The sequence below is a fragment of the Xyrauchen texanus genome, chromosome 17, assembly GCF_025860055.1.
Source record: "Xyrauchen texanus isolate HMW12.3.18 chromosome 17, RBS_HiC_50CHRs, whole genome shotgun sequence".
NCBI lineage: Eukaryota > Metazoa > Chordata > Actinopteri > Cypriniformes > Catostomidae > Xyrauchen > Xyrauchen texanus.
In genome coordinates, this window is record NC_068292.1 from 3198140 (window position 1) to 3210852 (window position 12713).

At 38.3% G+C, this 12713-nt stretch overlaps 1 protein-coding gene across 3 annotated transcripts in view; it reads right to left on the minus strand.

Moving 5' to 3' along the window:
- limd1a (LIM domains containing 1a) overlaps positions 1-12713 on the minus strand; it is an 81027-nt gene that overhangs the window by 34259 nt on the left and 34055 nt on the right. Inside the window, exons 1-2 of one of the 3 annotated variants that reach the window (XM_052146745.1) lie at positions 11962-12500; positions 6330-6431 (exon numbers count right to left, since the gene is read on the minus strand). In XM_052146745.1, the coding sequence (XP_052002705.1) occupies positions 6330-6375 (46 nt within the window). In that variant the 5' untranslated portion in view covers positions 6376-6431; positions 11962-12500. Of the gene's footprint in view, positions 1-6049; positions 6106-6329; positions 6432-11961; positions 12501-12713 lie in introns of those variants that run through there. The other 2 variants (XM_052146744.1, XM_052146746.1) reach the window with 2 other exon arrangements.

Genomic DNA, 12713 nt, shown 5'->3' on the forward strand with positions numbered 1-12713 from the left:
TTTGTTGATGTAAATGTTTCTTGCATTCCTTGAATCGATCATGTTTCTCTCTTGTCGAATTCACAAAGTCTGGGAACAACAAAATGCTGTTTTTCCAAGAAAGCCTTCCTTTACTCCTCCCCTCGCATAACACAAGATATTTATAGGTTGATCTCAGAAATTTGGCCAGAATTGATCGGGGCCTGTTTCCCTCCGCGGATCTCTGCCCTGGATACCTGTGAGCTCGCTGCATTTCCATCTTATGGCTTGTTATGTCAAGCAGATACGGAAGGACCCTATCCAGGAATTTGACCATATCCCAACCCTCTTTGGCCTCAGGAATACAGAAAGTATGGATCTTATTCTGCCGGCTACAGTTTTCCATGTCCTCCAATTTCTCCCAGATATGCTCCAAATCCACCTTGGTTTATAACAGATTAGCAGAAAATACCCTCTCCGATGACTTCCGATAATCGATTCGTTTCTCAACATCTCCCACACTTGTAACCATCTCAGAGAACTTCGCCTCCATGGCAGTGATCGATCGACGTATCAGAGTGAGATCTTCCAAGTCAGCAACGACCTTCGTCAGCATTGCCGACATGTTCAAAATCTCTTGCCACAATTCTCGCTCATGGCCCTCTCGGGGGTATCAAATTGAGCATGTGTGCCATTTAATGTCCACAGAGCCCAAGGATTTTGAATTCTTTGACATAATGTCCTCCTAGAACAGTTATGAAACAGAGTGCATCAAATATCACAGGTTTATATAATTAAAATTATTAAAACTACCAAAGTGCGCAGAGCTCGTCATTCACACGTCCTATCCTTGCATGGCGTTATGTGACTCCCCCCCCCAAATATTTGGATACTTAAACAATACTTAAAAATGTAAGAATGCATTTTTGTTTTTTAAAGGAAGTGAGCACAAGCACACTTTCCAAGTAAAACATTTCACAAAAAGGAATTTGTTAGGTTTGAAATGATAAAACAATAGATATAGTCCTAGTGTTCAAAATGGAGACAAAAAGTATTCAGACACTTTGTGTTTATCAAATGTTAGTGGAACATGTCCAGAGTTAATGTGATGAACTACATCTGTGGTTACTCTGCTAGGGTAACTTTGTGAAAAAAATGCTTTAGAAAAGTGATGTTAGTTCAAAATATTTTTGATAAACTCTTATCCCTATCTCTATGTGAAACTGCACTTGTCATAAACACATGAAGACACTTCAACGCAATATAATGCTGAACTTGTAAAAATGGACATGCCGTAATTTTGTTCCACATATTTTTGGATTTTCTACATATATGCCAGCACAAGAGTTCTGGAAAATTGTTTATTCCTCCTAGATAATCTTGTGTAGCCACGGCATGAGTTGCTACATATAGTTAATGATCATTTAATTTGCTCATGTACTGTATCTTACATCGTCATCGAGCATCAGAATATAATTCTGCAAAGCGAATTTAACCATGCATTATACTGAATTTCCTAAAACAAAAAGTTACCTAAAAAGAGTCGATTTTTCAAACTCTGCCATTGTTTTCCCCTCGATATACAACATCTACAGAAGAAGAATATTTGTATAAATTAAAAGAGGCAGAGCTATATGGCGTTATAACAGATTGGCATGTTTAGAGTGCGGGGACACACTCTCTGAGTGAGAGTGTCCAGTTTTGTGCGAGAGCGAAGGAAATCCGTGTTTATGCTGCGCACCTCAGTTCATTTGATGGCAAAGTTTGGTTCATTTAGATGTTATGAACGCTGTTTTCGGAACTGAGTCTATTTGAAATGGTGGTCCGTGGAATGGTTCATGTAAACTCTGCAATGGTTCACTGCCGATATGAACGTAATCCGTCCTATATTTAACTGCATTTAATGACATATGATTTGCGTATATGCTCCTGGTCGCAATTATTATGGTATAATTAATTTCTCATACCTGCTTGTCTTCAGAGAACAACTCACATTCTTGACATCTTTTCCAATGCATCCATGGGCCCACAGCAGATAAAATGCTAACGTTCCTTAAATCTTTGCATATTCAATGTGTCTGCGGCAGACAAACGCATGTGCCATTCTGTGAATATACAGTTTTGGTGGTGAATCCATTGAGACAAATACACAAATAGCTTAGGTCCTCTTCTCCTGAGTCAGGTTCGACCAAGCAACCGAACCAAGTGTGAAAGCACCTCGTAAGATCCCTGCATTCTGATCCATTCTGTTGCACTCCATCTAGCAGTTTATGAACACAAGGATGTGAACACCCCTCTAAGAATCACAAGATATTTTGTTTACCAATACTAATTACAATGATTTTAAGTGTGTCTCTAAACTTATGATGGAGGACATAGGGCTACCAAGCACACTAAACACTTTCAGTAATACTTCAAGGAACCTCTACACAGCACTTAAATGTCAGGGTATCCCTGGTGGGTGTGAAATTGAGAGCATTTAGACTGGGTCACGAACAAAGCTGCCCTCCTAATGGCTCCTGAACAATGAGCACTCTGTCCCCTCAAACAAACCACTGACAGCATCTCTGCCAAACACTGGGACTTAACAGAGAGCTCACAAATAAGCCAAATTGAGTTCAAGAAGGCAAGTCCTGAATGTCCAGAGGAGATAAAAAATCAGTGAGTGGTAAAAACTGGGCTCCACAACACAGAGTCTGTTGAAGAGAGAGAAAGAAACATCTGGGTCTCGGTCTGTACCTGGATCTTCAGAGGCTGGTGGTTATTAAAGAGCACACAAAGACTCTTCTTATGCAGTCTGCAGAGTCAGATAGTAAAAACAGACTTGAAGAGCACCGTCTTACTTGGCACTAGCTGGTGCAGCAGGCCATACCATTTTCTGTGCAAATTTTTGAGTGTGTTAAAACAAAAAACTCAAATAATTTGTCCTGGCCTGTTAAGATTTTAAGTCTTGTGGAGGACTTGCAAACTGGGCTGGCTGTGATGTCATCACAACAACATTCCACAGTCAATATGGCCAATTTACACAAGAGCTGCTTCCAAGATTGTCAAAATTTTTTATCTACATAAATATAAACTATTTACCCACACATATCACATTATTTAAAAAAAAAAATGGTTTGCCCTCTTAATCTTTAATCAAAAACAATACATTTCTTTAGCTGCAGTGTAGCAAACCAATTATTTATTTTATTTAAAAAAAAAAAAAAAAAAAAGAGTCATTAGATTGCAGTTCAACTAATTTAAGTTATGAGCATCTTGTAGCTTGGGAAGCCACAGTTTCAAAGTAGCTTTCCCCAAAACTAATTCAATAGCTTAATAGTTGTTGCAGTGATATGGAGGTGTGGCAGGGCGGAGGTCGGGGCCGGGTCGTGATCATACACACCCGGTCCCTTTTTACGGACATTTGTGTTTGTGTTTGTGTCTTCTGTTTTAAATTTTATATTAAACTATTATTTATATTATCAAGCCGGTTCTCGTCTCCTCCTTTCCACTGACTGCTTTACAGGAGGATATTGAAAATCACTATTATGCTCATCCAAGCCATTAGCACACCTCAGTCACTCCCTCTCCCTGAATTCCTCTCCAGCAGGATAACCGCTCTCTTCAGCACAACTATGTGCTGTGCTTTCTCACTATCTTTAGTCACATATGCCGTGTCAACAGGTGGACATATACACAGACACATTTACTGCACTCATAACAAGCCTCTGGACACACACAGAGAACAAAAGAGTCATTGCAGTGAGAGGCGCTATGGGTCAAAGGCAGTCATTTAGAGAAGTTCAGGAATGCATATTTTCCTTCAAATACTTCCCATTCCAGGGGCCACGGCTGAGCTAAATAAAGTGTAGGAAAACAAGAAAAGAAGAACACGTGGAAAGAAAGTTTATCTGAACTCCACTATAGTGCAGGAGTTCTATTTAGTTTAGTTCACTCAGACCCAACTCTGGTTCCTGTCAACCAATTTGCTCTGGTACATATTCATACAGTTGTCCAAAAAGTATTCAGACTAGGGCTGTCAATTTAACGCATTAATTCAGTGCGATTAATTATATACCAAATAATGTGTTTTAAAAAATGTACACGATTTATCACGTCCTCGGACCATAATAAAGAATATTACTACCATCAGAGCAATTCAATCCTGATGTACCAACTGTTTTCTTCAGCTTGCAGTAAGCAAAAATCTAGCTCTATAGGGCAAAACATAGCTTATACTGAGAACAAACCACACTACAGACAGCACGAAAGAACACGTTTTTGCACTCAAACCAGAGCCGTTAACCCCCATAGATATTGAGTGGGTCATGTCTCCCTTAAAAATATGGTTTTGGGTTTTTTCCATGGTTGATTATTAAATTATTACATTTGTTCCCCCCAATCCTGAATATGTGGTTACATCCTTTGTTCAAACACAGTTCAATGGAACATAAATCCGAACCCAGAGATCTCATGACGTGTTTTTCTAAATCTAAATCTCGGTTAAACTTGACACAGCGACCAAAAATAGTACGTTTATGATGCAACAACCAAAGTGAGACCAAAAGTATCCATCTGACAGAAGTACATTGAAGTTAGAGCTGTTGGAAAAAAGTTTCAGCATACTATTGTTTGTACAGATGAACGTGGAACATTCAGGAGTTTGGAAATTGCTCCCAAGGATGAACCAGACAATTTTGTTTTCTGAGGTCTGATTTCTTCAAGCAAAGAGTCACTGAGTTTGATGGTAGGCCGTAAAATACATCTACAGGTATACCTCCAATTCAGTACACCTCCTATCAGAAGCTAATTGTTTAACTGTCTAAAAGCTTGACATCATTTTATGGAATTTTCCAAGCTGCTTTAAGGTTAAATTAGTGTATGCAAACTTCTGACCCACTGGAATAATATAGTCAATTAAAAGTGAAAAAGTCTGTCTGTAAATAAATGTAGGAATAATTACTTGTAGATGTCCTAAACGACTTGCCAAAACTATAGATTGCTAATATTAAATCTGTTGTGTGGTTAAAAAATTTGTTTTAATGACTTCAACCTAAGTGTATGTAAACCTCTGACTTCAACTGTATATGTATAATTTAATTATATAAATTTTAATTACATGATGATTTTTTGTTATTGTGGGGCTTTCTCAGCCAATATTTACCTGTGTGATTAATTGTGATTAATTCGATTCATAAATCTGCATACCATGTAATTAATCGGATTATTTTTTTTTTATCGATTGACAGCCCTAATTTGGACAATTAAGTGAAACTTAAAAAATGCTTCCAAGATGCCTACAGCAACATTAAAAGAACTGCAGGAATTTCTGGCAAGTACTGGCTGTGCGCTACACGTGACAACAATCTCCATTGTTGCAATGCCATTGCATTACAAAATACAATATCCTGGGTAGCTCAGCATGTAAAGATGCTGACTACCACCCATGGAGTCGTGAGTTTGAATCTAGGGAGTGCTGTGACTCCAGTCAGGATTTCTAAGCAACCAATTGGCCTGGTTGCTAGGGTGGATAGAGTCACGTTAGGTTAACCTCCTTGTGGTCGCTGGAATGTGGTTCTTGCTCCTGGTGGGCACGTGGTGAGTTGTGCGTGGATGCCACGGAGAACAGCGAGAAGCCTCCATGCAGGCGCGCTATGTCTCTACGGTAACGTGCTCAACAAGCCACGTGATAAGATGCACGGATTGAAGGTCTCGGGCATGGAGGCAACTGAGATTCGTCCTCTGCTACATGGATTGCAAGTCTATGCAATAAACAAATTATTGTACAACAGCATCTTTTTTACTGTAATATAGTAAATTATACGAAAACAATGGGAATGGTAAAGTAAAATGTCAATGCATTACAGTAAAGAATAATGCGGTAAAATGTGCTTAAGTATCTTAAAAATAACATCACTGCAAAATAATCTTAATGGTCCTAATGTTCAGAATGTGCGCTTTTGTACACCTAATGAAGTTATTTATTAATTTTGAACTTGGAATCAACATAATAAAATAAGGATATATGATTTCCTTTACGGCTTTGGAAACCAGGAAAATACTTCACTGTTTATGACTAAATCCCAAGCTACAAACACAAAAGACTCACCCTTTATGGAAAAACTGAGCTGAAGCATAACACCCTGCCAGCCAACACAGCCCAGACCTACTGTTTCCTACCTCAGCACTGTCAATATGACAAACACAAAAACAAACATGCACATACATGCACATACATGCACATGTACATACTTGACCCAACAAATGTGAGCAAATAATTCCATGATAACTTCAGAAACAGTCAAAGGGAGTTTAAATGCAGTGATGGTATAATACGAATGAGGGTGTGGTTTGTGCAAGGTTGTGTAAGTTTGTGTAAGTTTACTTACTGCAAGCGCTACAGGCAAAGCAACTGTCATGGTACAGGCTGCCCATGGCCTGACATGCTTGACTGGCTCCATAAACAGCCTTGCTGCACTTCACACAACTGCCTGCAAAAGAGAAAGACAGGGCAAGTTTGCATGTCATTAAATAGCCAATTATATAGCCACTGTCATCAAGAAAGAGACAGACAGATAGAGGCACTCCAGAGGAATCTAACTCTAAGTGAGAGCACTGCAGAGGACAGCTGTGTTGTGACACTAACTAAAATAATGTTTGTTGTGATACATGCCTGATTTAACAGTTTACTTCTTCCCCTCCCATGCTCTGACTTCAGTGCCTCAGACTGAGGCAGGCACACACTACCAGTCAAATGTCTGGAGACAACGTGCTCATTCTTTACAGTTTAACACAATGTAGATTTAAGGCCGAAACGTACTCTAAAGCAAGTATGCGTACACAGACGCTTTTTGCCAAGCAAGATCGATTTTGTACGTAGTTGCTAGAGGAGTGAATCTTCACTGGCCTCACAATTCGATTAGATTACAATTCAAGGGGTAACAATACAATTACAAATCAATTCTCGATACATCACGATGCATCTTGTCGTCCAATGTTTTTTACCAATACACCCACTTAAATTTGAAATTTGCAGATTCACCTGATTTTGCTGTTTTTAAAAAAATCTGAACGAGTCACATTACATAAATGCTGTAAACTTCTTCAACTGATTTTTTTGTTTGAAGCACTGTTAATCATTTTTATTTAATAGTTAATAATATTATTATTATTAACTATTATTATTAATTAAAATTAATCTATGCCAAGCCTATTCATTTTAATTTTGAACTATCCACACTTTCCTGATTGCGGAAGAGTTCCACGTTTCGACTGTTTTCAAATTCCGGTATCCGGTTATATTCTTAGTGGGTAATGTTATGTTTAAAATATTACATTTGTAAACATTTAAAAAAATATGTGGCTTAAAAAGTGCCGATAATTAGAGTCAAGATGACAGTGTTTTTTGTTTTTTTTTGACAGTGCCTCACATGAGTACAGTGAATATAAAAAGTCTACACGCCCCTGTTAAAATGCCAGGTTCTTGTGATGTAAAAGAATGAGACAAAGATAAACCATATGAGAACTTTTTCCACCTTTAATGTGGCCTACAACGTGAACAATTCAATTGAAAAACAAACTGAAATCTTTGAGGGGGAAAAATAAACTCACAATAACCTGGTTGCATAAGTGTGCACACCCTTAAACTAATACTTTGTTGAAGCACCTTTTGATTTTATTACAGCACTCAGTCTTTTTGGGTAGGAGTCTATTAGCATGGCACATCTTGACGTGCCAATATTTGCCCACTCTTCTTTGCAAAAGCGCTCCAAATCTGTCAGATTGCGAGGACATCTCCTGTGCACAGCCCTCTTCAGATCACCCCACAGATGTTCAATTGGATTCAGGTCTGGGCTCTGGCTGGGCCATTCCAAAACATTAAACAACTTCTGGTGAAACCATGCTTTTGTGGATTTGGATGTGTGCTTTGGGTCTTTGTCGAGCTTTATAACGGACACCTGAAGGTTTTGTGCCAAAATTGCCTGGTATTTGGCCTGTTCATAATTCCCTCTACCATGACTAAGGCCCGGTTCCAGCTGAAGAAACACAGCCCCAAAGCATGATGCTGCCACCACCATGCTTTACTGTGGGTATGGTGTTCTTTGGGTGATGTGCAGTTTTGTTTTTCAATACCTTTTGGAATTATGGCCAAAAGGTTCAACCTTGGTTTCATCAGACCATAACACATTTTCCCACGTGCTTTTGGGAGACTTGATGTTTGTTTTTGCAAACTTCAGCTGGGCTTGGATGTTTTTCTTTGTAAGAAAATGCTTCCATCTTGCCATCCTACCCCATAGTCCATTCATATGAAGAATACAGGAGATTGTTGTCACATGTAGCACACAGCCAGTACTTGCCAGAAATTCCTGCAGTTCTTTTATTGTTGCTGTAGGCATCTTGGAAGCCTACCTGACCAGTTTTCTTCTCGTCTTTTCATCAATTTATGAGGGATGTCCAGTTCTTGGTAATGTCTCTGTTGTGCCATATTTTCTCCACTTGATGATGACTGTCTTCACTGTGTTCCATGGTATATCTAATGCTTTGGAAATTCTTTTGTACCCTTTTTCCTGACTGATATCTTTCAACAATGAGATCCCTCTGATGCTTTGGAAGCTCTATGCGGACCATGGCATTTGCTCTGAGATGCAACTAAGAAAATGTCAGGAAAATCCTACTTGAACAGCTGAACTTTATTTGTGATTAATCAGTCACTTTAAATTATGGCAGGTGTGTAATGACCTCTATTTAACATGAGTTTGAATGTGATTGGTTAATTCTGAACACAGCCACATCCCCAGTTATAAGAGGGTGTGCACACTTATGCAACCAGGTTATTGTAAGGTTTTTAAATTTCCCCCCCACGAAGATTTCAGTTTGTTTTTCAATTGAATTGTTCACATTATAGGTCATAGTAAATGTGAAAAAAGTTATTACATGATTTATCTTTGTCTCATTATTTTACATCACAAAAACCTGGCATTTTAACAGGGGTGTGTAGACATTTTATATTCACTGTATTTCGATGGCATGAAGCAATGTTCAAAGGTTAGTTACGTTGATATCATTAATTATTCTGCATTGTTATGACAGCCAACAACTGCACAAGTTGAGCCTGAAATCAATTTTTACTCCAAATAACACTTAAATGGATGTTCTCCATCTGAATCGCTCGTTTTTGTAGTTTTTACATTGTGTCTCGAGACCTGAAATGCAAAAAAGGCAATTAAATCACCATGGTGCCAACCACATGGTGGTTGCTCAGAAATGTATAAACACAACTAGAAGTTGCTGATCCAGGATGTTTTCTGTTTGAGTGCAGCTATCAGCTTCTCCTCTCCAGCAATGGTGATGGTAAAATGACATAAATAGGTGGGGTTGTTGCTTCAGAAATCTATCAAGCATCTCATATGCCCTGTTCAGTTTGCTCTGTGACAAGAATAACGATGCATTGCTGAATAAAATTTTTCTCCCACCCCTAATAGTTGCGTTCAAAGATGTGTCAGACCACAATTCATTATACAACTCAAGCAAATGTTGCATTCTCAAAGTTGACACAAGGGCAAGATTAGTGTGGATTTTCAGTTTTCTCTTTTAAGCCAACTTTTGTCAAGGCAGAGCAGTTTGAAGAGATTATTGTTGAGCTATTTAAAGACAAAATACAGTATTTATACCAACTTACCTGAATATTAACACATCCAGTTATTACTTTTGATGGAAACTCTATTTCCCCCTTGAGAAGGTTTGTTACCTTCACAATAATGCAGGAATGCACGTTAAGCATGTTCAACCGGACCGCATGTTAGCAATGTGGTGGTCAAGCTCTCTTATCTGCGTTCATGTACTTGAGTGTTTCGGCCATATTAGTAAAGTTATCAAAATGATGAAATAACACAAATGGAAGAACGTTTATTTGCAGCAATGGAAAAAAAAGTTAAATAAATAAAAAAATTACTTATATTTTAATTTTTTCACAGTATTCTCTCTTTGTCTAGAGTCCAGCACTTGGATCATTCCCTCAGGCAACTTCATGGGGTGGATCCAGAGCTGCTTTTTAAAGTGTATTGAAAAACTTCCCATGGAATCGGGCACTTGTTGGCTACTGTTCCTTCACTATCCACTCCACTTATTAATTTCAGTACTTCACATTTTTTGTAAGAAATACACAGGGAAATGTATGTCTACAGAACTAATTTCAAGCATTTAAGCATTCATCAACAGACCATTCTAAACTTAAGTTAATAAGTTGGGTTGCCAATTGATTTTAAAACTCAACTTAATTACATTATTTGCTGATTAATTTATCAAATTAATAACTATTACATACTGTAAATCACTTATTACTGAGAAAGGCCCTCAAATAAAAACTAAATTAGATCATTCATATAAACATAATAAATATAAATCAATAAGATAATTCAAATAGGCCTACTTTACATTACTACAGAAGTACACAAGTATAACTTTGATTATTGATTATACAATACAAAGGCTTTAAGTCTATTTATTGTTTATTTCCATGTGAAATACATTTAAACTCACAAGTTTTCACAAGTCCTGACATTTAATCATTGAAAACATTCCTTGTCTTAGGTCAGTTAGGATCACGATTTTATTTTAAGAATGTGAAATGTCAGGATAATGGTAGAGAGAATGATTTATTTCAGCTTTTATTTCTTTCATCACATTCCCAGTGAGTAAGAAGTTGACATACACTTTGTTAGTATTTGGTAGTATTGCCTTTAAATTGTTTAACTTGGGTCAACTGTTTTGGATAGCCATCCACAAGCTTCCACACAAAGTTGCTGGAATTTTGGCTCATTCCTCCAGACAGAACTGGTGTAACTGAGTCAGGTTTTTAGGTCTCCTTGCTCGCACATGCTTTTCAATTCTGCCCACAAATTTTCTATTGGATTGAGGTCAGAGCTTTGTGATGGCCACACCAATACCTTGACTTTGTTGTCTTTAAACCATTTTGCACCAACTTTGGAGGTATGCTTGGGGTCATTGTCCATTTGGAAGACCCATTTGCAACCAAACTTTAACTTCCTAGCTGATGTCTTGAGATGTTGCTTCAATATATCAACATCATTTTCATTCCCCATGATGCCATCTATTTTGTGAAGTGCACCAGTCAATTCTGCAGCAAAGCACCCCCACAACATGAAGCTGCCACCCCCATGCTTCACGGTTAGTATGGTGTTCTTCGGCTTGCAAGCCTCACCCTTTTTCCTCCAAACATAATGCAGGGCTCCAGACTAACTTTTTTCACTAGGAGCACAGTGGCCCCCAACTGAAAATTTTAGGGGCACAACCAGAAAATTTAGGGGCACACACCGTAAATCAACATGCTAAGCAAATATTCACATTTCTACTAATTTCCACTGTACTATTAATAGATACTTTGATATTAGATGCAGAAATGACAATGTGCTGTTTCAAATTCACATTTTATTGTGCACTTTTATAGACGCAACAACAAGGTAAACCGACAGCACCATTGCTGTCATGGCAGTACAAATATATATATAAAAAAAATATACCATAGAATACATTCAGAAAAAGTGCTTAGTAACAAGTTACAAATGATACTTGACGTATGTAAACATTAGGGGCACTAGCCAATAACATTCCACTAGAACAAGTAGGCCAAAACAACGTGTGCCTTTACTCACTCCCCCTTAGAGAAGATCCTCCTGTGGTCCACTAGGAGGATCAGAAGGCCAGCCCTTGTAATTTGGCCTCCTAGACCTTTTACCCTGACTGAACCATGTTTGTACAGCTTCCTTGGCATCAAACTCTTGTAAACTAGGTCCCTCCATGCTAATTCGAATCAAGTCCTCCACAGTGTCTACATGCAGGGACCCCCTGACATCAGATTTAATCCTCTTCTGAGCAGAAAATCCCCTTTCACATACAGAAAAGGAGACTGGGAGGACCAGCATGATGTGCACAAGATGTAGGATGTTCTACAAAGATTGGATCATTAGTGTAGGTTTTATTTAATCAAAAAGTAATAATTACCAATTAAATGAACAAGGTTTGCAGGGCCCGGTTCACATGTGGAAGCCAGCGTGTCCCACTGACAGTACCTGGTACACTGACACGCACACCCAACTCCTCTCCAAGTGCTCGTAGTTCTCTCATAGATTTGCTGCTAAAGTGGTATGTCTTCCAAACCATGTTGAGGAGATTGTAGACATGATCCACCATGGGAATTTTCCTTTGCACAGATAGCATTGCCAGCTCCGGTCTACAATTACAAAGAATTCAACTTAAAATTAAACATGCATTATTTAGGCTACTACCTTATCTTTATTCTGAAGGTTCACATGTAACCTACCTATGTGGCATGCAATGAAATGGGACAATAAAACCCCCTGCCTCAGCTTGGAGGAGGGCTATTACCCCTCCTTTATGCCCGAGATTGACAGCTGCACCATCAGCTCCCATGGCAACTGTCTTTTCTAACCACACTGTTTCTGTTCCTAGATGCTGAAATGCCTGTTTAGTGGCATCATATACACCTTAAAATGCAAGCACGTTATGACTATGGTGTACAATTATGTCTTATATTCACTGAAGTTTTCCCCCCTGTCATCATCACACATCACAGCTTAATCATTATGGCACCTTAAGTAATTATTTAAACTGATACATATTCACAGTAAAGACAGCTAAAGAATTTAGTAACGGGTCTAAACATAATTTAAATATATAAATATATAATATATAAAACATACCTTGAGCATGTGCATGTTTCACTTCAGTGTGGC